Source organism: Physella acuta, unplaced genomic scaffold (assembly GCF_028476545.2).
Source record: "Physella acuta isolate Inbredline_101_S28 unplaced genomic scaffold, ASM2847654v3 ptg002289l, whole genome shotgun sequence".
NCBI classification, from domain to species: domain Eukaryota; kingdom Metazoa; phylum Mollusca; class Gastropoda; family Physidae; genus Physella; species Physella acuta.
The window spans coordinates 53431-81293 of NW_026733787.1; the positions used below are offsets into that span (position 1 = coordinate 53431).

The 27863-nt window shown below is 38.3% G+C and overlaps 1 protein-coding gene across 1 annotated transcript; it reads right to left on the minus strand.

The window, feature by feature from the left end:
- Nucleotides 1–595: 595 nt before the first annotated feature.
- On the minus strand, nt 596–25379 carry LOC131932836 (cadherin-4-like). Its single transcript, XM_059289743.1, has 15 exons — nt 25258–25379; nt 23693–23909; nt 23063–23236; nt 22435–22572; nt 21515–21640; nt 20771–20950; nt 18860–19053; nt 17883–18026; nt 15880–16054; nt 7801–7944; nt 7329–7408; nt 6122–6375; nt 4274–4414; nt 3666–3700; nt 596–3345 (listed from the first exon to the last, which is right to left on the minus strand). The coding sequence occupies exons 1-15, from the start codon at nt 25318–25320 to the stop codon at nt 3116–3118; spliced, it is 2295 nt and encodes a 764-aa protein (XP_059145726.1). The 5' UTR covers nt 25321–25379; the 3' UTR covers nt 596–3115.
- Nucleotides 25380–27863: the final 2484 nt, after the last annotated feature.

Below are 27863 nucleotides of genomic sequence, written 5' to 3' on the forward strand. Positions count from 1 at the left end.
GATAATTAGATATAACTGTCTCGAACTTTAAGGCGCGTTCAACTGGAGAAAACGTATTTTAATTTTCTAATTTTTAAATCTGGCTAGCCTCTAAACGGCAGGGGCGATAAAAGGGTTTGTGATGCTTTAAATCGGTGATTTGCGATTTTCATAACGGACACTTCAGTCTTGAAGTAGATGTGACACATTATAAGCATGAGATCGCTGCTAATTTGATGTCACGCGACTCGGAAGAAAATATAACTGTACTGCTATATTAAGTAACTTTATATAGCCGTACCACTATATTAAGTTATTGATATAGCCCTACCACTATATTAAGTAACTTATATAACCTTACCACAATATTAACTTATATAGCCGTACAATTATGTTAAGTAACTTATATAACCGTACCACTAGATTACATTATATAATCGTACCACTTTATTAAGTAACTTATCGACAACATGGAATTAGCCTAAGAAAATACACTATTGTGTAGAATAAATCAGTTACAAAAGATTCAATGTGTTTTTATTTTCATTATTAAACTTTTGGTGTAAAAAAAAATTATGATAACAAAAGTTTAATTAACATTTTTTTAAATTAATTAAATGTACTAACAAATTAAAGCATGTTTTCATGTTTCTTTAGGTCAATATTTTGGCATAAACATTTCAAACGATCACAAAAAAACAAAAAAAACATTTTTTTAGGATTTAAAAAAAAATTCAAAACGCAGTAACAAAGGAAAAGCATGTTTTCGTGTCAAAATTAAAAATATTTTGGTGTTATAGTTCTTTACACGATACCATGGAATTTTTTAAAGGAAAAACTTAAGTACATAAATAAAGGGGTCGTCCTTAAATGACGTATCAGCCTATTTTTACCCCACAAACACCACACCTTCACCAAAAGCAAGACCTCCCCCCACCCCCCTCCCGAAAAGGACCATGTTCCTCCCCCTCTCCATGATAATAATTCTAACACAATTTAACCGGGTTTTCTCCTAATTTCTTCTGCACAAATAAAAAATTTACTCTCTTCACACTCCTTGACCTCGCTATCGTCACGTCACAGCCACAAAAGTCTGATACCCCACCCCCGGGCGTGCTAAACGCCAGTTATGGACAACCCCCTAACGACCTTTAAAACACGTTTTAAAAAAATGTTCTAAATATGTGATTACAAATTATTTATTACAGAAAAATGTGGTTCTTTTAAAATAACGATCGTACTAATACTATTCGATCAAAATATATTGTAACAGCCATACATACTTCTTTCACTAGATCTAGGTGTATATTTGGATTAAAAAAATCATTTAACCTTATATCACAGTTTTCATGTTGTTAACATTAGCATGTACCACTGACAGTGTTGATGGTAACTTGAGCGACCGCTGTCCGCCATTGTTAGCTACTTAAACCCCCATCTAAACATAAAACCCGCGGCTCATCCCTTATTATGGCTCATCTTATTTCCAGTGACTCATTTTAATTTCATGGTTCTGCACTCGAACACCGAGGCCCCATGGGCTGGACTCATAAGTCATATATTTACCTCCTCCTATCCCCCCCCTCAAGAATTTAGTGGCCCTAGACACGACGTGCTTTAATGTACAGTGCTAAGTCAAAACTGCAGTCACCGTTTAGCCTACTATGTTGTAATCTAATATTAAATTAACTCTGTATTTTACTGATGAGGCCCTTGGGTCGACACGTTTGTAGTCATTGTTTTCACATTCTTATCCCCCCCCCCCCACCACACCCTCAAGAATATAGTGGCCTTAGACATGTACAGTGCTAAGTCAAAACTGCAGTCACCGTTTAGCCTACTATGTTGTAATCTAATATTAAATTAACTCGGTGTTTTACTGATGAGGCCCTTGGATCGACACGTTCACACACACACACATACACTTCCTATTGAGGGGAGGGTTTCATAAATTGACCGGTTTTCTGTGTACTCGAAAATGCGTATTTTTTTTAACCCAACCGTAGGCATACATTATAACCTGTAAATGTTCAATGGTATGTTCTATAAGGGCATTACGAAAACACGAGTTCAATATTGATCATCGATTTTTGTCAGTGACTTTTGATTCAGCTGACAAAACTTTTCAGGATTCACCCGTCATACAAAAGATGACAGACCCAACACGGTCACCTGTCATACAACAAACGGCATATACAACACGAATTAAAAGATCGATTTACATAATCGATAGTGCAGAGCATTTAATTTCTCTTTGTCGGTTTACTTACAAAATTTTTATTTCTACACGGTTAAACTTTAAGGAGATTGAATTTTTGAAAAGTTAACAATGTCAAAATATTTAACGAGTTAACATGAACAGGCTAGCGTCACACGGAAAGACAAACTAAAATCTTGGTGACGTGGATAGTTAAAAATAGAAATCACGTGGTGGTAGTCAGATTTCTTCCGTGTGTGAAAACAAATTTATTTTACAAAAACAGTTTTTTATTTTTAAAATTTATAAAAGCAGACTAAGGCACTGGTTCTAGATTCTAGTTTGATACTGTCAGTCGTCAACGCCAAGATGTAGAGCGAACTTAAATTAAATAGGTGAATAACACCTGACATGATACATTAATAAATTTTACAAAAAAAATTGTCTAAATATTAGAGCTAAAATTAAAATGCTTAAAAGCTAACAACATTGGCAGCGACAAATAAGTATGTATATGTATAGTTACATATATAAGCCCAGATACATTATATATATATATATATATATATATATATATATATATATATATATATATATATATATATATATATATATATATATATATATATATATATATATATATATATACTTGTATTTATTTAAATGTATTTTTAAGAGACATTTTTCCTCGTGAAATATCGATATTTATATACCTTATTTAAAAAAACAACAACTAAACATTATGTTGAAATTTTACGTAGATTAGATGTATGTATATCAATATGTATAAAAATAGTAAAAGTGTTTAAATATATAAAACAAAATAATTACAATTTTAACGAGCGACATTTTCTTCACTTAGCATTTGGTAGGGTAAGGGAGGTAATCCTCATGTTCAACAACTCCATTTTTTAAATTATTTAACAAGCCGGAAACTTTTTACAAGATGATGCAGGTTTTGTTTTTGGGAGCCGCCTGGGCTACAACGGGGGGTTTTGCGGGCGCCGCTGGGGGGTTCATCTGTCCTGGGCCCGGATTGCCGAGTTTCAAGTACTCCGGGGGTACGGCGTTGCCCCTGGGTACCACTTCAGCTGGGGGCATGTTCTCGATTGGCTGAGGCTTGGAGGCCCGCACGGGCTGCTGGGTCTGGTGGTCTTGGTCCGTGTATTCTAGACAAAAATGGTTTGAACAGTTTGGGAATTTTGTACATTTTGAGAATTTTAGTTTTTTTTTTTTTTTTTTTTTTTTTTTTTTTTTTTTTTTTTTTTTTTTTTTTTTTTTTTTTTAAATAATTCTGAGGAATATAAAGTTAATTTTATGATTTTTTTTTTTTTTTTTTTTTTTTTTTATTAGTTTGGAAATTAAAATTTCTTAAGTTTCTCTCCCTCTTTTAATCTCTGATACCCCCCTCCCAAAATTTACAAGTACCCCCCACACACACACACACACCAACCCCCGGAGACAAATGTCCGAAAGAAACAATGCTTACGTTCTTTCCAGAAGCCAAACAAATATGGGTCGGGTCTGAAATGAAAAAAAAAAGATTTGTTGCAGGTGAACTGTCAGTAAACATAACGTCTTATTTTCCTGATTGTGTCCCCTGATGTTTGTGCTGTATGTGTTCAGTATGTGTCGTCGTTTCCTCAAAGTAAATGTCAGTAAGACAAGGAGTTTCCCTTGGAAATGGAAGCTACATTTTTTAGATGACTAAAACTTGAACTCAATGCTTGTTTCTAAATGACGTCACGTAGTTTAAGTAAAAAAAATTCCTCCACTCCTCTATCGTCACACAGAATAAAAAAAAAACACCCGAATACTACAATGGCACAGTGGTTGTTTCTTTTTAAAGAAATAAAAATATATGCAACGTGCCATTCTTACCCCAACCAATTTTTTTAAAAATCCCTTACCCATGGGTGTCACATCGTATGATACCCCTTCTCATTTAACTGGGCGCTATGATTTATGGACATCACCACCTGACTCATGAAGCCCCATTTCGTCTTCTAACACTAAACTTATTGTTTCTAGATTTTGTTTTCCTTGCATTTCATGGTTGCTTTGGTTCTTAAGTTTTAACTCTAATCGTGTACTTACTTTGGTTCAGGGGGTGGTGGCGGGGGAGGAGGGGTTACAACTTTAGGTGGCGGGGGTGGAGGTGGTGGCGCCACCTGCTTCGGCTTCTGGGGTTTCGGTGGTTTTGGTTCAGGCTTGGGCTTTAGTTTGGGGACCTTTGGCCTGGGGAAATAGAACAAAGATAGCACAAAATAGAACAATTTAGAACAAAGATAGAACAAAATAGAACAATTTAGAACAAAGATAGCACAAAATAGAACAATTTAGAACAAAGATAGAACAAAATAGAACAATTTAGAACAAAGATAGAACAAAATAGAACAATTTAGAACAAAGATAGAACAAAATAGAACAATTTAGAACAAAGATAGAACAGTTTAGAGCAAAGATAGAACAAAATAGAACAATTTAGAACAAAGATAGAACAATTTAGAACAAAGATAGAACAATTTAGAACAAAGATAGAACAATTTAGAACAAAGATAGAACAATTTAGAACAAACATAGAAAAAAATAGAACAATTTAGAACAAAGATAGAACAAAATAGAACAATTTAGAACAAACATAGAACAAAATAGAACAATTTAGAACAAAGATAGAACAATTTAGAACAAAGATAGAACAATTTAGAACAAAGATAGAACAATTTAGAACAAAGATAGAACAATTTAGAACAAACATAGAACAAAATAGAAAAATTTAGAACAAAGATAGAACAAAATAGAACAATTTAGAACAAAGATAGAACAAAATAGAACAATTTAGAACAAAGATAGAACAAAATAGAACAATTTAGAACAAAGATAGAACAATTTAGAACAAAGATAGAACAATTTAGAACAAAGATAGAACAATTTAGAACAAAGATAGAACAATTTTGAACAAACATAGAACAAAATAGAACAATTTAGAACAAAGATAGAACAATTTAGAACAAAGATAGAACAATTTAGAACAAAGATAGAACAATTTAGAACAAAGATAGAACAATTTAGAACAAACATAGAACAAAATAGAACAATTTAGAACAAACATAGAACAAAATAGAACAATTTAGAACAAAGATAGAACAAAATAGAACAATTTAGAACATAGATAGAACATAATAGAACAATTTAGAACAAAGATAGAACAATTTAGAACAAAGATAGAACAATTTAGAACAAAGATAGAACAATTTAGAACAAAGATAGAACAATTTAGAACAAACATAGAACAAAATAGAACAATTTAGAACAAAGATAGAACAAAATAGAACATTTTAGAATAAAGATAGAACAAAATAGAACAAAGATAGAACAAAGATAGAACAATTAAGAACAAAGATAGAACAAAATAGAACAATTTAGAACAAAGATAGAACAAAATAGAACATTTCAGAACAAACATAGAATACAGGAAAAAAATCATAAATAATTTAGATAGAAATTAGAGAAGAGTGTAGCAAAGAAAATATAAACTCATAGATCTACATAAAGTTGAAGAGATTTCTACAAAAATGAATTTCTTTAAATATCTTAAAGTATACAGCCCCAAAATAGAATAAATTACAATAAATTGATCATAATTGAACAAAAAGAAAGTAATACAACTATAGAATAAATTACATTAAGTTGAAACGATAAGAGAATTTTAAAAACTTCTATAAAATGGCAATTGTCATGAATATTGCGCAGAATGATGTATAGAATAATGTGTAGAATGATGTATAGAATAATGTGTAGAATGATGTATAGAATGATGTGTTGAATTATCTTTGTAACAATGCGTGTTGCGACACATCGCCTCAAAGACAAACTTCAAAATTTGTAAACCATCATCTGACAAACTATAAATTTCCAATGCGTTAAAATTAAAACCAAACCCACTTGCGCGCGCATCGTCCCGCGCATGGATTCCGGCAAGGGAAGCAATAGCGGTAGATGAAGTAGGCCGTCAGGGCCAGCCAGATCAGCCCACCAATGGCGGCTGGGATGACCCACGCCATGAGGTCAGCGATACGGTCACTGCTGCTAGAGGTCGATGTAGCCTTCTTGGTGGTGGTGATTGGTGCTGCCGTGGTGGGTGCTTTGGTGGTGACGACTGGCGCTGGCGTAGGTGCTGGCGTGGTTGGCGGGCAGGGCTGTGGGTGGGGAAAAAGTACAGACGGTGTAGGGAGGTCGGATTGTAGAGCTGGCTAAATGAACAGTTTTTGTTGGACAATTTATTTTGTCATGTGACCATAGCCTCTAAAGTGGTTGGAGAAGCGAACAAAAATGATGTGTTGATCCCTAGATTTAAAACAATGGACATTAAAATATTCAAAAGCAGAGTTTCTTTCAGACATCCATCGGAGGGGGGGGGGGGAGGCGCGAAACTCAAAGAAATATTTTATTAAAATATAATTTATATAGCCCCCACCCCAAAGTTTCAATTTAAAAAGATATTTTTAAAAAAAACACTAATTAAAATTGACTAGCTCGATGAAGTAAAAGTATAAATTGGCATAAGACAGGCAAATTTACCTCACACGTCAGATGACAGACAAACCTATCCCACATGTCATATGACAAACCTACCCTACATGTCATATGACAAACCTACCCCACATGTCATATGACAAACCTACCCCACATGTCATATGACAGACAAACCTACCCCACATGTCATATGATAGGCGAACCTACCCCACATGTCATGACAGACGAACCTATCCCACATGTCATATGACAAACCTACCCTACATGTCATATGACAAACCTACCCTACATGTCATATGACAAACCTACCCCACATGTCATATGATAGGCGAACCTACCCTACATGTCATGACAGACAAACCTACCCCACATGTCATGATAGACGAACCTATCCCACATGTCATATGACAGACGAACCTACCCCACATGTCATATGACGAACCTACCCCACATGTCATATGACAGAAAAACCTACCCCACATGTCATATGACAAACCTACCCCACATGTCATATGACAGAAAAACCTACCCCACATGTCATATGACAGACAAACCTACCCCACATGTCATATGACAGACAAACCTACCCCACATGTCATATGACAGACAAACCTACCCCACATGTCATGGTTATGGTGGCAGGTATCCCCGACAGCGGCCCCGGGTATTCCCCTTGGTCGACAATAGTGGCTGTACCTGTAAACAATACCAGCAGTTTAAACTTCATCAAGGAATTTATTTTGATTTAAACGAACACATTTTTTTTTAGTTTTAAGCATATAAACGTTGTAAAACACTTAACTCCCCCCCCTACCTACCTCGCGAATACTGCCCCACCTACCTATCTACTCCCCCCCATCTACCTGACGAGCACTCCCCCACCTACCTGTCTACTCTCCCCACCTACCTCTCTACCCCCCCCCCACACCTCTCTGACGATTACCCCCCCCCCACATACACACACTTACCTGACAAGTACTCCCCCACCTACCTGTCTACCTCCCCCACCCCCACCTACCTGTCTACTCCCACCACCTACCTGACAAGTACTACCCCACCTACCTGTCTACTCCCCCTCTACCCCTCACCTGACGAGTACTCCCCGTCGATGCACGGCTGGGTCAGCACGACATTGCCGTTGGACATGACGGCCATCTTGTCCCCGCCCCCTCCAAACGTGAACTTGTCGTTGCTCTGGTAGGGCGAGTCATCGTCGTCACCACTCACACGGCCTGTGGCAGATGTCATCAAACTTAGAACGTTATGTCAGATGTCATCAAACTTAGAACGTTATTACAGATGTCGTCAAAGTTAGAACGTTATGTCAGATGTCATCAAACTTAGAATGTTATTACAGATGTCATCAAAGTTAGAACGTTATTACAGATGTCATCAAAGTTAGAACGTTATGTCAGATGTCATCAAAGTTAGAACGTTATGTCCGAAGTCATCAAACTTAGAACGTAATTACAGATGTCATCAAACAGAACGTTATATCAGATGTCGTCAAAATTAGAACGCTATTACAGATGTCATCAAACTTAGAACGTTATGTCAGATGTCATCAAACTTAGAACGTTATTACAGATGTCATCAAAGTTAGAACGTTATGTCAGATGTCATCAAACTTAGAATGTTATTACAGATGTCATCAAAGTTAGAACGTTATGTCAGAAGTCATCAAACTTAGAATGTTATTACAGATGTCATCAAAGTTAGAACGTTATTACAGATGTCATCAAAGTTAGAACGTTATGTCAGAAGTCATCAAACTTAGAATGTTATTACAGATGTCATCAAACTTAGAACGTTATGTCAGAAGTCATCAAACTTAGAATGTTATTACAGATGTCATCAAAGTTAGAACGTGATTACAGATGTCATCAAAGTTAGAACGTTATGTCTGATGTCATCAAACTTAGAATGTTATTACAGATGTCATCAAAGTTAGAACGTTATGTCAGAAGTCATCAAACTTAGAATGTTATTACAGATGTCATCAAAGTTAGAACGTTATTACAGATGTCATCAAAGTTAGAACGTTATGTCCGATGTCATCAAACTTAGAACGTTATTACAGATGTCATCAAACAGAACGTTATGTCAGATGTCATCAAAATTAGAACGCTATTACAGATGTCATCAAACTTAGAACGTTATGTCAGATGTCATCAAAATTAGAACGCTATTACAGATGTCATCAAACTTAGAACGTTATGTCAGATGTCATCAAACTTAGAACGTTATTACATATGTCATTAAACTTAGAACGTTATTACAGATGTCATCGAACTTAGAACGTTATTACAGATGTCATCAAACTTAGAACGTTATTACAGATGTCATCAAACTTAGAACGTTATCACAGATGTCATCAAAGTTAGAACGTTATGTCAGATGTCATCAAAGTATTACAGATGTCATCAAACTTAGAACGTTATTACAGATGTCATCAAACTTAGAACGTTATGTCAGATGTCATCAAAGTTAGAACGTTATGTCATATGTCATCAAACTTAGAAAGTTATTACAGATGTCATCAAAGTTAGAACGTTATTACAGCTGTGATCAAAGTTAGAACGTTATGTCAGATGTCATCAAAGTTAGAACGTTATGTCAGATGTCATAAAAGTTAGAACGTTATTACAGATGTCACCTAACTTAGAACGTTATTATAGATGTCATCAAACTTAGAACGTTATTACAGATGTCATCAAACTTAGAACGTTATTACAGATGTCATCAAACTTAGAACGTTATTACAGATGTCACCAAACTTAGAACTTTATTACAGATGTCATCAAAGTTAGAACGATATGACACATGTCATCAAAGATAAAACGTTATTACAGATGTCATCAAACTTAGAACGTTATGTCAGATGTCATCAAACTTAGAACGTTATTACAGATGTAATCAAAGTTAGAACGTTATCACAGATGTCATCAAAGTAAGAACGTTATGTCAGATGTCATCAAAGTATTACAGATGTCATCAAACTTAGAACGTTATTACAGATGTCATCAAACTAAGAACGTGATTACAGATGTCATCAAAGTTAGAACGTTATTACAGCTGTGATCAAAGTTAGAACGTTATGTCAGATGTCATCAAAGTTAGAACGTTATGTCAGATGTCATCAAAGTTAGAACGTTATGTCAGATGTCATCAAACTTAGAACGTTATTACAGATGTCATCAAAGTTAGAACGTTATTACATATGTCATTAAACTTAGAACGTTATTACAGATGTCATCAAACTTAGAACGTTATGACAGATGTCATCAAACTTAGAACGTTATCACAGATGTCATCAAAGTTAGAACGTTATGTCAGATGTCATCAAAGTATTACAGATGTCATCAAACTTAGAACGTTATTACAGATGTCATCAAACTAAGAACGTTATTACAGATGTCATCAAAGTTAGAACGTTATTACAGCTGTGATCAAAGTTAGAACGTTATGTCAGATGTCATCAAAGTTAGAACGTTATGTCAGATGTCATCAAAGTTAGAACGTTATTACAGATGTCATCAAAGTTAGAACGTTATGTCAGATGTCATCAAAGTTAGAACGTTATTACAGATGTCATCAAACTTAGAACGTTATTACAGATGTCATCAAAGTTAGAACGTTATTACATATGTCATTAAACTTAGAACGTTATTACAGATGTCATCAAAGTTAGAACGTTATGTCAGATGTCATCACACTTAGAATGTTATTACAGATGTCATCAAAGTTAGAACGTTATTACAGATGGCATCAAAGTTAGAACGTTATTACAGATGTCATCATACTTAGAACGTTATGTCAGATGTCATCAAAGTTAGAACGTTATTACAGATGTCATCAAAGTTAGAACGTTATGTCAGATGTCATCAAAGTTAGAACGTTATTACAGATTTCATCAAACTTAGAACGTTATGACACATGTCATCAAAGATAAAACGTTATTACAGATGTCATCAAACTTAGAACGTTATGACACATGTCATCTAAGATAAAACGTTATTACAGATGTCATCATACTTAGAACGTTATGTCAGATGTCATCAAAGTTAGAACGTTATTACAGATGTCATCAAAGTTAGAACGTTATGTCAGATGTCATCAAAGTTAGAACGTTATCACAGATGTCGTCAAACTTAGAACGTTATCACAGATGTCATCAAAGTTAGAACGTTATGTCAGATGTCATCAAACTATTACAGATGTCATCAAACTTAGAACGTTATTACAGATGTCATCAAACTTAGAACGTTATGTCAGATGTCATCAAAGTTAGAACGTTATGTCATATGTCGTCAAACTTAGAACGTTATTACAGATGTCATCAAAGTTAGAACGTTATTACAGCTGTGATCAAAGTTAGAACGTTATGTCAGATGTCATCAAAGTTAGAACGTTATGTCAGATGTCATCAAAGTTAGAACGTTATTACAGATGTCATCAAAGTTAGAACGTTATGTCAGATGTCATCAAAGTTAGAACGTTATTACAGATGTCATCAAAGTTAGAACGTTATTACATATGTCATTAAACTTAGAACGTTATTACAGATGTATTCAAACTTAGAACGTTATGTCAGATGTCATCAAACTTAGAACGTTATGTCAGATGTTATCAAACTTAGAACGTTATTACAGATGTCATCAAAGTTAGAACGTTATTACATATGTCATTAAACTTAGAACGTTATTACAGATGTCATCAAACTTAGAACGTTATGACAGATGTCATCAAAGTTAGAACGTTATGTCAGATGTCATCACACTTAGAATGTTATTACAGATGTCATCAAAGTTAGAACGTTATTACAGATGGCATCAAAGTTAGAACGTTATGTCCGATGTCATCAAACTTAGAACGTTATTACAGATGTCATCAAAGTTAGAACGTTATTACAGATGTCATCAGTTAGAACGTTATGTCAGATGTCATCAAAGTTAGAACGTTATTACAGATGTCATCAAACTTAGAACGTTATGACACATGTCATCTAAGATAAAACGTTATTACAGATGTCATCATACTTAGAACGTTATGTCAGATGTCATCAAAGTTAGAACGTTATTACAGATGTCATCAAAGTTAGAACGTTATGTCAGTTGTCATCAAAGTTAGAACGTTATTACAGATGTCATCAAAGTTAGAACGTTATTACAGATGTCATCAAAGTTAGAACGTTATTACATATGTCATTAAACTTAGAACGTTATTACAGATGTATTCAAACTTAGAACGTTATGTCAGATGTCATCAAACTTAGAACGTTATGTCAGATGTCATCAAACTTAGAACGTTATTACAGATGTCATCAAAGTTAGAACGTTATTACATATGTCATTAAACTTAGAACGTTATTACAGATGTCATCAAAGTTAGAACGTTATGTCAGATGTCATCACACTTAGAATGTTATTACAGATGTCATCAAAGTTAGAACGTTATTACAGATGGCATCAAAGTTAGAACGTTATTACAGATGTCATCATACTTAGAACGTTATGTCAGATGTCATCAAAGTTAGAACGTTATTACAGATGTCATCAAAGTTAGAAAGTTATGTCAGATGTCATCAAAGTTAGAACTTTATTACAGATTTCATCAAACTTAGAACGTTATGACACATGTCATCAAAGATAAAACGTTATTACAGATGTCATCAAACTTAGAACGTTATGTCAGATGTCATCAAAGTTAGAACGTTATGTCAGATGACGTCAAAGTTAGTACGTTATTACAGATGTCATCAAACTTAGAACGTTATTACATATGTCATTAAACTTAGAACGTTATTACAGATGTCATCAAACTTAGAACGTTATGTCAGATGTCATCAAACTTAGAACGTTATGTCAGATGTCATCAAAGTTAGAACGTTATGTCAGATGTTATCAAAGTTAGAACGTTATTACAGTTGTCATTAAACTTAGAACGTTATTTCAGATGTCATCAAACTTAGAACGTTATGTCAGATGTCGTCAAAGTTAGAACGTTATGTCAGATGTCATCAAACTTAGAACGTTATTACAGATGTCATCAAAGTTAGAACGTTATTACAGATTTGATCAAAGTTAGAAGGTTATGTCAGATGTCATCAAAGTTAGAAAGTTATGTCAGATGTCATAAAAGTTAGAATTTTATGTCAGATGTCATAAAAGTTAGAACGTTATGTCAGATGTCATCAAACTTAGAACGTTATTACAGATGTCATCAAAGTTAGAACATTATTACAGATGTCATCAAAGTTAGAACGTCATGTCAGATGTCATCAAAGTAAGAACGTCATGTCAGATGTCATCAAACTTAGAACGTTATTACAGATGTCATCAAAGTTAGAACGTTATTACAGATGTCATCAGTTAGAACGTTATGTCAGATGTCATCAAAGTTAGAACGTTATTACAGATGTCATCAAACTTAGAACGTTATGACACATGTCATCAAAGATAAAACGTTATTACAGATGTCATCATACTTAGAACGTTATGTCAGATGTCATCAAAGTTAGAACGTTATTACAGATGTCATCAAAGTTAGAACGTTATTACAGATGTCATCAAACTTAGAATGTTATTACAGATGTCATCAAAGTTAGAACGTTATTACATATGTCATTAAACTTAGAACGTTATTACAGATGTCATCAAACTTAGAACGTTATGACAGATGTCATCAAAGTTAGAACGTTATGTCAGATGTCATCACACTTAGAATGTTATTACAGATGTCATCAAAGTTAGAACGTTATTACAGATGGCATCAAAGTTAGAACGTTATGTCCGATGTCATCAAACTTAGAACGTTATTACAGATGTCATCAAAGTTAGAACGTTATTACAGATGTCATCAGTTAGAACGTTATGTCAGATGTCATCAAAGTTAGAACGTTATTACAGATGTCATCAAACTTAGAACGTTATGACACATGTCATCTAAGATAAAACGTTATTACAGATGTCATCATACTTAGAACGTTATGTCAGATGTCATCAAAGTTAGAACGTTATTACAGATGTCATCAAAGTTAGAACGTTATGTCAGTTGTCATCAAAGTTAGAACGTTATTACAGATGTCATCAAAGTTAGAACGTTATTACAGATGTCATCAAAGTTAGAACGTTATTACATATGTCATTAAACTTAGAACGTTATTACAGATGTATTCAAACTTAGAACGTTATGTCAGATGTCATCAAACTTAGAACGTTATTACAGATGTCATCAAAGTTAGAACGTTATTACAGATGTCATCAAAGTTAGAACGTCATGTCAGATGTCATCAAAGTAAGAACGTCATGTCAGATGTCATCAAACTTAGAACGTTATTACAGATGTCATCAAAGTTAGAACGTTATTACAGATGTCATCAGTTAGAACGTTATGTCAGATGTCATCAAAGTTAGAACGTTATTACAGATGTCATCAAACTTAGAACGTTATGACACATGTCATCAAAGACAAAACGTTATTACAGATGTCATCATACTTAGAACGTTATGTCAGATGTCATCAAAGTTAGAACGTTATTACAGATGTCATCAAAGTTAGAACGTTATTACAGATGTCATCAAACTTAGAATGTTATTACAGATGTCATCAAAGTTAGAACGTTATGTCAGATGTCATCAAAGTTAGAACGTTATTACAGATGTCATCAAACTTAGAACGTTATTACAGATGTCATCAAAGTTAGAACGTTATTACATATGTCATTAAACTTAGAACGTTATTACAGATGTCATCAAACTTAGAACGTTATGTCAGATGTCATCAAACTTAGAACGTTATGTCAGATGTCATCAAACTTAGAACGTTATTACAGATGTCATCAAAGTTAGAACGTTATTACATATGTCATTAAACTTAGAACGTTATTACAGATGTCATCAAACTTAGAACATTATGACAGATGTCATCAAAGTTAGAACGTTATGTCAGATGTCATCAAACTTAGAACGTTATTACAGATGTCATCATAGTTAGAACGTTATGTCGGATGTCATCAAACTTAGAATGTTATTACAGATGTCATCAAAGTTAGAACGTTATTACAGATGGCATCAAAGTTAGAACGTTATGTCCGATGTCATCAAACTTAGAACGTTATTCCAGATGTCATCAAACAGAACGTTATGTCAGATTTCATCAAAATTAGAACGCTATTACAGATGTCATCAAACTTAGAACGTTATGTCAGATGTCATCAAACTTAGAACGTTATTACAGATGTCATCAAAGTTAGAACGTTATTTCAGATGTCATCAGTTAGAACGTTATGTCAGATGTCATCATAGTTAGAACGTTATTACTCACCAATGACACTCCCCATTTATAACTCACCAATGACACCCCCCATTTATAACTCACCAATAACACTCCCCATTTATAACTCACCAATGACACCCCCAATTTATAACTCACCAATGACACCCCCCATTTATAACTCACCAATGACACTCCCCATTTATAACTCACCAATGACACCGGCCATTTATAACTCACCAATGACACCCCCCCCCCATTTATAACTCACCAATGACACTCCCCATTTATAACTCACCAATGACACCCCCCATTTATAACTCACCAATGACACTCCCCATTTTATAACTCACCAATGACACCCCCCATTTATAACTCACCAATGACACCCCCCATTTATAACTCACCAATGACACCCCCCATTTATAACTCACCAATGACACCCCCCAATTATAACTCACCAATGACACTCCCCATTTATAACTCACCAATGACACCCCCCATTTATAACTCACCAATGACACTCCCCATTTATAACTCACCAATGACACCCCCCATTTATAACTCACCAATGACACTTCCCATTTATAACTCACCAATGACACCCCCCATTTATAACTCACCAATGACACCCCCCATTTATAACTCACCAATGACACTCCCCATTTATAACTCACCAATGACACTCCCCATTTATAACTCACCAATGACACCCCCCATTTATAACTCACCAATGACACTCCCCATTTATAACTCACCAATGACACTCCCCATTTATAACTCACCAATGACACTCCCCATTTATATCTCACCAATGACACTCCCCATTTATAACTCACCAATGACACTCCCCATTTATAACTCACCAATGACACTCCCCATTTATAACTCACCAATGACACTCCCTAACTCCGTACACTCTGTGGCAGCCATGGTGTAGGGGCTGTTGGTGAAGTAGGGCGGGTTGTCGTTTGCGTCGTACACGGCCAAGGTCACGGTCGCTGTACAGGACAGACCGCCCTTGTCCGTGGCCTTGTACCCGACTGTGTAGTACTTGACCTGTGTGTTCTTGGAAAATTAAGTGACCGTTAGTTTTGTCTATTTTCATGGTTGTTGTATAGGCGTATTATAACATTATAGTACAGTTAGGAGCGATCACTCTTTTCCCCGGAGTTTTTTACACCGATGTTTCTCCCAATTGGCTCAAATCGCCCTAAAACGTCAACACTAAAAAAAACTTCAATCTGAGACTCGGCTATGTCTTTATTGTTGTTTTTTTTTGGTGGGGGGGGGTGCGGAAAGAGGGGGGGGGGTCTTTTTTGTTTTTTGCAACACAATTTTTTAATCTGAAGTACTAGCCTAACGATGATGTTATTTTTCTCCCTTGGAATCCACTGTTAACTGTCAGCTCGTATTAAAATATAGCTAATCTCTACTTAATACTGACAATTTTTTAATCCGAAGCATGACCCACGTTACAAAATGTCACAGAAAGCCCCACCCCCCTCCTCTAGTTCGTAATGTTTTAATTTGTGAAAGACACCTGGATCTTTACTCCACTTAATACATAGGCTGTTATATTTAACTTCCCTATATCAAAACGTACTGTGGAAATATTAAGTTATCTACGCTATTTTTATCACATTCTTGTAGACTAACCTTGTCTATGTTCACCCTATAGACAGACACCTTGTCTAAGTTGACGATCGCTTTGTAGACAGACACTCACCTTGTCAATGTCTATGGTAGACCCACTATGTAGATAGTGTTACGATCCCAAGGGATCTTTACCTGTGTTTGACCCCATCGAGGAGGGCCAGGTAATTAAAATGAAATGCTTAGGCTTGTTCATGCACTGGCAAGTATAGGCCGTGAGAGTCTGGGGGTATTGACGCAGTTGACGGCCACACCACGGATTAGTTTCCACGCTGTGGGCGTGGCAGAATTGTAGTCTTCGGGACTCGGGTAGTAACGTGGCCAACAGCCCATTAATTACCTGGTGACACCACGGGCTGACCGTTGATGCTTGACCTAGGCTAGTGACGGTCCGTGGTTTATGGCTGGGAAAGCCTCCCAGATCGGACGGGACCGAGGGGACCGTCATGGACGGATCTGACCTAGGATCAGGCTAATTAAAATTGTTCCCACGGTGAAGAACGGGGGACGAGTACTTTAGGAGGGTAGACTCGGGACACACACACGGAGACACACTCGGACACACACTCGGAGACGGACGGACTCGTCTCGGATAGCTAGGTCTAGAGGAGACAGACATGGGTGGTCTCTGTGAGCTAGTGGAAAGCCACGACATGTATTAGACCTAGGCTAGGCTAGACAGTTAGGGACAAGTAGGGTAGTCGTTCTAAGGACTTTAGTTTGTGTAGCTAGTTGTGTATATTTCTGATTGTTGTACTTTGGTGGCGGGTTAATGTTAGGTGTTGTATTTTGTGGCAATAAATAGAGATCACTGAAGTTGGCATTTATTTATTTTTATTTTCTTCTTATTGTTTACGATTCCCTGACTAGTTCGAAAGGATTAGAGAAGGGGGTCGTAACAATAGACACTCACCTTGTCAATGTCCATGGTAGACCCACTATGTAGACAGACACTCACCTTGTCAATGTCCATGGTAGACCCACTATGTAGACAGACACTCACCTTGTCAATGTCTATGGTAGACCCTCTATGTAGACAGACACTCACCTTGTCAATGTCTATGGTAGACGTGGACACGATACTGACCATGACTCTGTAGACAGACACTCACCTTGTCAATGTCTATGGTAGACGTGGACACGATACTGACCATGACTCTGTAGACAGACACTCACCTTGTCAATGTCTATGGTAGACGTGGACACGATACTGACCATGACTCTGTAGACAGACACTCACCTTGTCAATGTCTATGGTAGACGTGGACACGATACTGCCCGACCCTGGGTCCACATTAAACTCGTTGGGGCCTGAGGTTTTCGTGTAGACGTGGGTGTCGCCAATGTCCTGGTCGTACAGGGTCACGCCGGTGTCTGCCACAATCTGGGGGGGGGGGGGTGCAGTGGCTGGTTACACACTGGCATACTGAGGTCAGACACTAAAAACTGGCATACTGAGTTTAAACACTAAAAAACTGGCATACTGAGTTTAAACACAAGAAATCTGGAACAGAAGTCAAGGTAGATACAAACAGGCAAAATTCCGCAAATATTTTTTGTGTGTTAAATCCTGGCATACTGTGTTCAGAAATTAAAAACCTGGCATATCATCTAGTAAACTTTGCCACATTGAGAAGTTGGTTACCGTCTAACATACTAAATTCAGACGGTTCCAACCTGGCATGATTCATATTTCAGCTACAGAAGTATCTGGCCACATTTAACAACTCAACAAACACGAACAAATATTTCGCCATCAACTTACGTCGCCTTTATACACTGAGTACACACGAACAAATATTTCGCCACTAACTTACACCGCCCTCATAATTTCACACACAAAAACAAATATTTCGCCATCAACTTACGTCGCCTTCATACACTGAGTACACACGAACATCAACTTACATCGCCCTCATACACTGAGTACACACGAACATCAACTTACATCGCCCTCATACACTGAGTACACACGAACATCAACTTACATCGCCCTCATACACTGAGTACACACGAACATCAACTTACATCGCCCTCATACACTATGTACACACGAACATCAACTTACATCGCCCTAATACACTGAGTACACACGAACATCAACTTACATCGCCCTCATACACTGAGTACACACGAACATCAACTTACATCGCCCTCATACACTATGTACACACGAACATCAACTTACATCACCCTCATACACAAACATGAACTTACATCGCCCTCATACACTTTGATTTCGCTGCGAACTGAGGGTGTGAGCGAGCACTGCTCGTTGATGTTCTGCACGTTTAGGGTGAGCGAGTAGGTGGGGGAGGAGCAGTACCCGTCCGTGCAGTCGAAGTAGAGTTTGACACTGCGGGTGTCTGACCTCTCGTAGTTGGGGTCAATTTTCGTCTGGAGCTGGTAGCCTAGGGCAGAAGTGGTTAATGGTTGGTGCCAAGGTGGTTAATTGTTGACAGCAGGAGGGGTTAATAGTTGATTGAGGGTAGTTAATAGTTGATAGCAGGAGGGGTTAATACTTGACTCAAGGGTGGTAAATAGTTGATAGCAGAGGGGGGTGAATGTTTCCCTCGAAGATGGTAAAATGTTGAATATTATGAAGGTGGTAACTGATTGAGTGTAATGAAGACGTTAAATTGTTGAACCAACGGTAGGTTTTGGTGAAGTCACAGGTGGTAAATATTAGTTGATAGAGGTCAGTGTGATTGATTCAGTGGTTATAAAGTTTTACATTAGAAGTTGTCTTGGTGGTAAATTTGTAAAAGTTAACTGGGGCTAATGGTTCATTCGGGGATGTTAAATTCATGCTGGTACAGGCAGTGTTTCTTCCAGACTTTTTTCTCCGAGGGTAGGGGGAGGGGGGGGGGGGGCACTTGAAGAAACTCTGGGTACAGGTGGTTATTGATGCTGACTAAATAGTAGTTAATAATTAAATAAAATAAAGCTGGTTATTGAGATAAGCTGTTATTGACAGTTTATCATACTCATAGTTTAAAGGTTTAAAACTACGCTGGAAAACATATTTTTTTACTTTCTCGTATATACGAAGTATAGAGAAAGTCTTGTAATCGTGCAAAAAAAAAAAAATCGAGATTTTTACAAATCTCGACGTTTCACACCTCACTGATACGGAAAAACATAATTTTGCAATCTTGTCCGTATGTCTGTGTGTCTGTCTGTGTGTCTGTGTGTCTGTGTGTCTGTCTGTCCGTGTGTAAACACGATAACTTGAGAACCGTTACAGCTAGGTTGATGAAATTTCATATATAAGTATTTTATCAAAATCGTAGATCCGTATCAACTTTTGAGCGATTTCCGATAACCGGAAGTGGTACTTTTCCTACTTTGAATTTTTCAAAAGCCTATAAGTTGAGTACTATTTCAGATAGATAAATGAAATTTCATATGTAAGTAAAAGATCTAATTCTCTACCTTCTATCAAATTTTGAGTCATTTCCGTTGACTGGAAGTAGTACTTTACGCTACTTCCGATTTCTCAAAAAACTAATGTAAATTTTAAAAGTAATAATAATATTGCGCACCATTATGCGCTTTTTTATTTGGCGTTCACTTGGTGTGCAATTAATTTGTCTACGAGATTTTATTCTATTTTTAAAACTTTAAGTATTTAAAATGGATTAAAAATCATGTCTATAGCCCGAGTTCCCATCCCCTGTTATTTTATATAAGAATATTCGAGAAAGTTTAGGGGAGATCACTCCCGGTTTATTTTAATTCATTTTTGAGTGAGGTTAAGTAATTTTTGTGCTATTTTAACATAACGTCTGATATTTTGAACAGTCATACACATAGTAGATATAGTGAAACCTGTTTTCATGGTGTATGCGTGAACTACTTAGTGCCTTTGGTTCCGACAACATAAAGATGACAGCACAGAAGTGTATTCAACTTTTTACATCCGTTATCGATGTTAGGATTTGGGTTAGTGTTAAGTTGTGTGCATTGTGTTAAAATTACGGTCAAGATTAGTATTAGGGGTTAGGTTCATGGATATGGTTTAGGTTAGGGCTAAACTTCTTACTGTCTCCTTACGTCACCGCCGAGATGACGTCACAGCTCCAACCCTACGTCACCGATGACCCCCCAATCTAAAAATAGACTCACCGGGCATGACCAGCTTGTACATCTCCAGTCCGGCGTCCGAGACCGACGACATCTTGCAGGAGACGGTGCCGATGCCGTCGTCTACCATGCCGAGCGTCAGAACGGTTTTTAGCGCGCCAGAGTTCTCTTCCACTGGGATGGTGGTGTCCAGGTTGGTGATGGTGGGGGGCGTGTTGTGGGCTGGGGCAGACGGTAGGATGTGTCAGTAATGGTGGCGCTGTCATGGCACTAGCTGTATGTCACATGACATGTCATCTAACTCAACGTCACATGTCATGTAATTTAACTGTATGTCATATGACATGGCAGTAACTGTCTGTCACTTGACTGTACTCTACCTGTATGTCGCATATCGTGTTATCGAACTGTATGTCACATGTCATGTCATTAGCTGTACGGTCTCGCACGGCGCTATGTGTACCATGTCACTTGTGACGTCACTAACTATAAGATGTCATTAACTTTATGTCCCTTGATATGTCACTAAATGTATATCACATGTCATGTCATGAACAAGAGTCGCATGTCATGTCAGTAGCTGTATATCACGTGACATACCACTTATTGTATGTCACATGTCATGTCATTAACTAAATGATGTCATGTCATATCATCAACTGCATGTCACATGTCATGTCAATTGTATGTTACACTTCATATCATTAACTGAATGTCACATGTCAATATCTGTATGTTACATGTCATGTCACTAACTAAATGTCACATGTCATCTGTTCAGCTTACGATTGAGTGTGATCTCCACAGTTTTTGTGATGGGCGGGTTGTAGTTGTCGGTGGCTTTGATGGTAGCCGTGATGGAACTTTGGCAGACGTACTTGAGGTCATTTGTGGCGCGAATCTCGCCATTTGCTGCCGGGTGAAATTTTATGTTTTGGTGTTAGTTTTATAAGTAGCCTACTGTATGTTTGTATAAGTAAGTTTTATTGAAACATTCAAATAGGCCTCACTTCAGTACATGGTCATAAAGGTAACGCTTTTTACAAGCTTTTATTTAACTCACTTCCTCTGTCGACACTCTGTCGACAGTCTGTCGTCAGTCTAGATGGAAACGCAGGAGTGAAAATTCGGACAGTTCTACTTGACCGATACGATTCACAGTTGGCACGTGGGTCAAGACATGAAGACAATGCAATCTGAATCTAAATTTGACTTAATTGGATGCCTAATTAATTTTTTATGAATTAATTAAAATTTGGACTGAATTAGTAGGCATGTCTATTCAACCACACCACATACGTCATCACGTTCAATCAGGTTTAATAGCTGCGCTATCACGTTCAATAGACGCGCAATGGTTTTTAGTCTTGTAACACTATTGCAAATAAAACATGTAAAGTACTGAAAAAAAATTCATAAAAAACGTTTTAATAACAAGCTTTTATGTAATGATGCACTAAAAAGTAGAAAATAAATTATACACTACTATTTAAATTACTATAAAGAAAAGCGTGGGTCTCTTCTCAAATATTAGTAAAGGTATCCAATAGGTACTAAAGTACTAAAGTGACCCACGATTAAAATTAAAACGTTTTTTATTAATTTTTTTTAAAACTTGGATGATGTAGTGTAATGTGAACGCTATTGGTTTTTCAGTTTAATGTGAACACCGGCCTAGGGCTGTGTAGTGTAATGTGAACACTTACTTAGGCCTGTGCTGATGTAGCTGGTCAGCGGGCTGTATGTTGCTGTGTAGTAGATCGGGTCGCCGTCGATGTCGTTGGCGTTGACGTCATAGAGTACAGTGCCGGCTTTGGTCGCTGACCCATCCACGGTCACACTGGCTGAAAGGTTTAATTTGGTTTTTATGCTACATGTGGCCAAATGTTCAATGCTACATTTGGCCAACGGGTTAATTTTACCTGTGGCCAGGGTTTTTATATTACATGTGGTCAAAGTTTGTATGTTACATGTGGCCAGGGTTTTTATATTACATGTGGCCAAAGTTTGTATGTTACATGTGGCCAGGGTTTTTATATTACATGTGGTCCAAATTTTTATGTTGCATGTGGTCATAATTTTTATTTTACATGTGGTCAAAGTTTTAATGTTACATTTGGCCAACGTGTTAATTTTACATGTGGCCAAAGTTTTAAGGTTGCATGTGGCCAGATTTTAAAATTAAGGCCAACCTTTTAATGTTAGATATAGCCAAAGTTGCAATGCTAGGTGTGGCCAGAGTTTTAATGTTTCAGTGGCTAAAAAGTTGTACTATTGTTTATGGCCAAATTTTTTATTTTTTTTTACAAGTCAACTTTAGATCACGTGACTTACCAGTCAAGGGCGTGGCTGGGACGAAGACTGGGGGTGTGTTTGGCACCACGGTCACCGTCATGGTCTTGAATGACGTCGGTTCTACGTCATCAGTGCAGCCAATGCTCAGCGTGTAGGCGGGGGCGGAGACGTAGTTGAGGGACCCCTCGCTTGGTAGGAAATACAGGCAGAATTCTGTGGGGCAATGGGTTACAGTCTGATTTAAAATGATAGAAAATACAGACAGGGATTTGTATTAAAGTAATTTACCAAACAAGAATGACAAAAGATTGCTGTTTCCCCCGCCCCTTTTCTCTTCCTTATCCCACCCACCCCAGACGTCATAGGGCTAAAATACTTGAAATATTGTCTACTTCCTACACCCCCACCACCTACACCCTTATCTCTTACACCCCATCCCTACACCCCCACCTCCACCAGTTTCAAACAAAACCACAAACCTGAAGCGTTGCCGGCGTCCCCACTCCCTACACCCCCACCTCCTACACCCCACCCCTACACCTCCATCCCACTCCTACACCTCCCACACCCCCACATCAAATAAATGAAACAAAACCTCTACCAACCTGAGGCGTTGCCAGCGCCCCCACCCCCTACACCCTCACCCCCTACACCCCCACCTCCACCAACCTGAAGCGTTGCCGGCGCCTCCACAGGGCTGCAGCTGAAAACATTTCTTCCCACAGGGGGAGCTGGGCGTCACAGTGGCGATGTACGCCCGGGAGGGGTCGTCGTCCGCACACGTGACCAGCGCGCCCCCGTGCAGGTCAATCTGCCTGTCCTCCTTCTCGTTCACCTCCACATCGATCGTCGAGAGCATGATGTCAGGGGGCGGGGCTACGTTCGTCTGGGTCACGTGATACACAAAACACAAGGGTCAACAACTAAATCACGTGATATTTATTTTTGTTTACAGTACAGAGTTTATTAATTTTATAACCTTCCAATTTTCAAAATTAAACAAAAGACGTATGTGATCAATATGATGATTCATCATCATATTCTTTTCCCGTTCGTGCCCAAGATACAGGGGACAGATGAAGTAGAGTTCATCTGCTTCAGAGACCTCGGCATATGAAGGGATAGTGTGGTCAGCACTATGCCTAGACGCCTTTGTTTCCCTAACGTAAATTAGGTACCCATCAGAGCTGGGTGGACTCAGAGACATTCCACTGATTATGGTGATTAGTAGCTTTTAAAATAATGAAATGTCTTTTAATTTTCAACAAGTAGTTAGAAAAAAAAACGAGTTAAATCGATCGTTTCTAAAATTTTGAATACTTTTGTTCGATTTTTTAAACAAACGAAATATTAATAGTTAGAAAGAAAATGTGAAATATAATAGGGCCGACTAGATATTTTTTTTTCTTTTTATGACACTGTGATACAAAAAAATCAAAATCTTTAACCCTATGTGTATACTGGGATGAAAAATATAAATAAATAAATAATTCATAAAAACGTTTTAATAACAAGCTTTTATGTAATGGTGCACTAAAAAGTAGAAAATAAATTATACACTACTATTTAAATAACTATAAAGAAAAGCGTGGGTCACTTTAATATCTATTGGATACCTTTACTAATATTTAGGATGAGACCCACGCTTTTCTTTATAGTAATTGAAATAGTGGTGTATAATTTATTTTCTACTTTTTAGTGCATCATTACATAAAAGCTTGTTATAAAACGTTTTTTATGAATTTTTTTTAGTACTTTACATGTTTTTATTTACAATAGAGTTACATGAATAAAAACCATTGCGCGCCTATTGAACGTGATAACGCGCTTTTGCCGTGATGACGCGTGTGGCTAGAACTGCGTACTAATTCGGTCAAAATTTTAATTCATTCATAAAAAATTAATTAGGCATCCAATTAAGTGAAATTGAATGTCACGATGCATTGTCTTCATGTCTTGACCCACGTTCCAACTATGAACCGTATCTGTCAGTGACAAGTGTCCGAAATTTCGCTCGGCCGTTTCGACCTAGACAGACTGACGACTGACGAGGAAGTGAGTTAAGTAAAAGCATGTAAATAGCATAAAGTTTACTTTCAGAAATCTACATAATTAATTGACAAGATGATTTTTAACAGACAAACCGACAGATATCTGGGCATTGGGGGCCCGGGTAAAAGCTTCTAATTTAATGATTCGTCTAATTAATATATTACACCTTTAAGTTCACCTACCGACTGATTTGACCAATGAAAACACAGAGATAATAATAGCACAACAAAACGGAAGTCCATCATAGAGACGGACAAATCATCTCACACAAATCTTGATCTGCTGTTTTCCTTTGACGTCGAGCTGAAAACACACAAAAACAAATTTGACTCCTTGCGATTCGATTTTAATTTTTATCCTTTTATATTTTTTGTTCTATATTTAGGATTAGTTCATAACATAAACGAAAGAAATAAAATACAAATGACACTATCAATGTGGTTTTAATAACGATGACGAACACGCTCGAAAACGACAGAAAATACATTTTTATCTCAGCAATTTTCTCGTCAAAACATTTTATAGCAACAACAACAAACAAACAAAGCAAAAATTCAACTGCGATTACTGATTTATTTATTTTTCCCCGTTGCCTTTTTAATTATTAGATCTTTCAGTGCTGAAAATAGTTTTGGTTGTTTGTTTTTTTTTTTTGTTTTTTTTTAAAGGCTTCATCTGAATCAAAATATCTGGAACCATCCCCCCTCCCCCCCCACCCCCCATTGCATGTTTACCTTGAGATGAGAGCCAGAGAACACCTGAGAAAGTGGTACCTGAGACAGTGGTACCTGAGACATTGGTACCTGAGACAGTGGGACCTGAGACAGTGGGACCTGAGACAGAGGGACCTGAGACAGTGGTACCTGAGACAAGGGTACCTGAGACAGTGGTACCTGAGACAGTGGTACCTGAGACAAGGGTACCTGAGACAGCGGTACCTGAGACAGTGGTACCTGAGACAGCGGTACCTGAGACAGAGGGACCTGAGACAGTGGTACCTGAGACAGTGGTACCTGAGACAGTGGTACCTGAGACAGTGGTACCTGAGACAAGGGTACCTGAGACAGCGGTACCTGAGACAGTGGTACCTGAGACAGCGGTACCTGAGACAGAGGGACCTGAGACAGTGGTACCTGAGACAGTGGTACCTGAGACAGTGGGACCTGAGACAGTGGAACCTGAGACAGTGGTACCTGAGACAGTGGTACCTGAGACAGTGGGACCTGAGACAAGGGTACCTGAGACAGCGGTACCTGAGACAGTGGTACCTGAGACAGCGGTACCTGAGACATTGGTACCTGAGACAAGGGTACCTGAGACAGAGGGACCTGAGACAGTGGTACCTGAGACAGTGGTACCTGAGACAAGGGTACCTGAGACAGTGGGACCTGAGACAGTGGTACCTGAGACAGCGGTACCTGAGACAGTGGTACCTGAGACAGTGTGGTACCTGAGACAGTGGTACCTGAGACAGCGGTACCTGAGACAGTGGTACCTGAGACAGTGGTACCTGAGACATTGGTACCTGAGACAGTGGGACCTGAGACAGAGGGACCTGAGACAGTGGTACCTGAGACAGTGGTACCTGAGACAGTGGTACCTGAGACAGTGGTACCTGAGACAGTGGGACCTGACTGAGACAGTGGGACCTGACTGAGACAGTGGTACCTGAGACAGCGGTACCTGAGACAGTGGTGCCTGAGACAGCGGTACCTGAGACAGCGGTACCTGAGACAGCGGTACCTGAGACAGCGGTACCTGAGACAGTGGTACCTGAGACAGTGGGACCTGAGACAGTGGGACCTGACTGAGACAGTGGGACCTGAGACAGCGGTACCTGAGACAGTGGTACCTGAGACAGTGGGACCTGAAACAGTGGGACCTGAGACAGTGTGGGACCTGAGACAGAGGGACCTGAGACAGTGGTACCTGAGACAGTGGTACCTGAGACAGTGGCACCTGAGACAGTGGTAACTGAGACAGCGGTACCTGAGACAGTGGTACCTGAGACAGTGGTACCTGAGACAGTGGGACCTGAGACAGTGTGGGGCCTGAGACAGAGGGACCTGAGACAGTGGTACCTGAGACAGTGGTACCTGAGACAGAGGGACCTGAGACAGTGGTACTTGAGACAGTGGTACCTGAGACAGTGGTACCTGAGACAGTGGTACCTGAGACAGTGGGACCTGAGACAGTGGTACCTGAGACAGTGGTACCTAAGACAGCGGTACCTGAGACATTGGTACCTGAGACAGTGGTACCTGAGACAGTGGTACCTGAGACAGTGGTACCTGAGACAGAGGGACCTGAGACAGTGGTACCTGAGACAGTGGTACCTGAGACATTGGGACTTGAGACAGTGGTACCTGAGACAGTGGTACCTGAGACAGTGGGACCTGAGGCAGTGGTACCTGAGACAGTGTGGTACCTGAGACAGTGGGACCTGACTGAGACAGTGGGACCTGACTGAGACAGTGGTACCTGAGACAGCGGTACCTGAGACAGTGGTGCCTGAGACAGCGGTACCTGAGACAGCGGTACCTGAGACAGCGGTACCTGAGACAGCGGTACCTGAGACAGTGGTACCTGAGACAGTGGGACCTGAGACAGTGGGACCTGAGACAGTGGTACCTGAGACAGTGGTACCTGAGACAGTGGGACCTGAGACAGTGGTACCTGAGACAGTGTGGGACCTGAGACAGTGTGGGACCTGAGACAGTGTGGGACCTGAGACAGTGTGGGACCTGAGACAGTTTTACCTGACTGAGACAGTGGTACCTGAGACAGT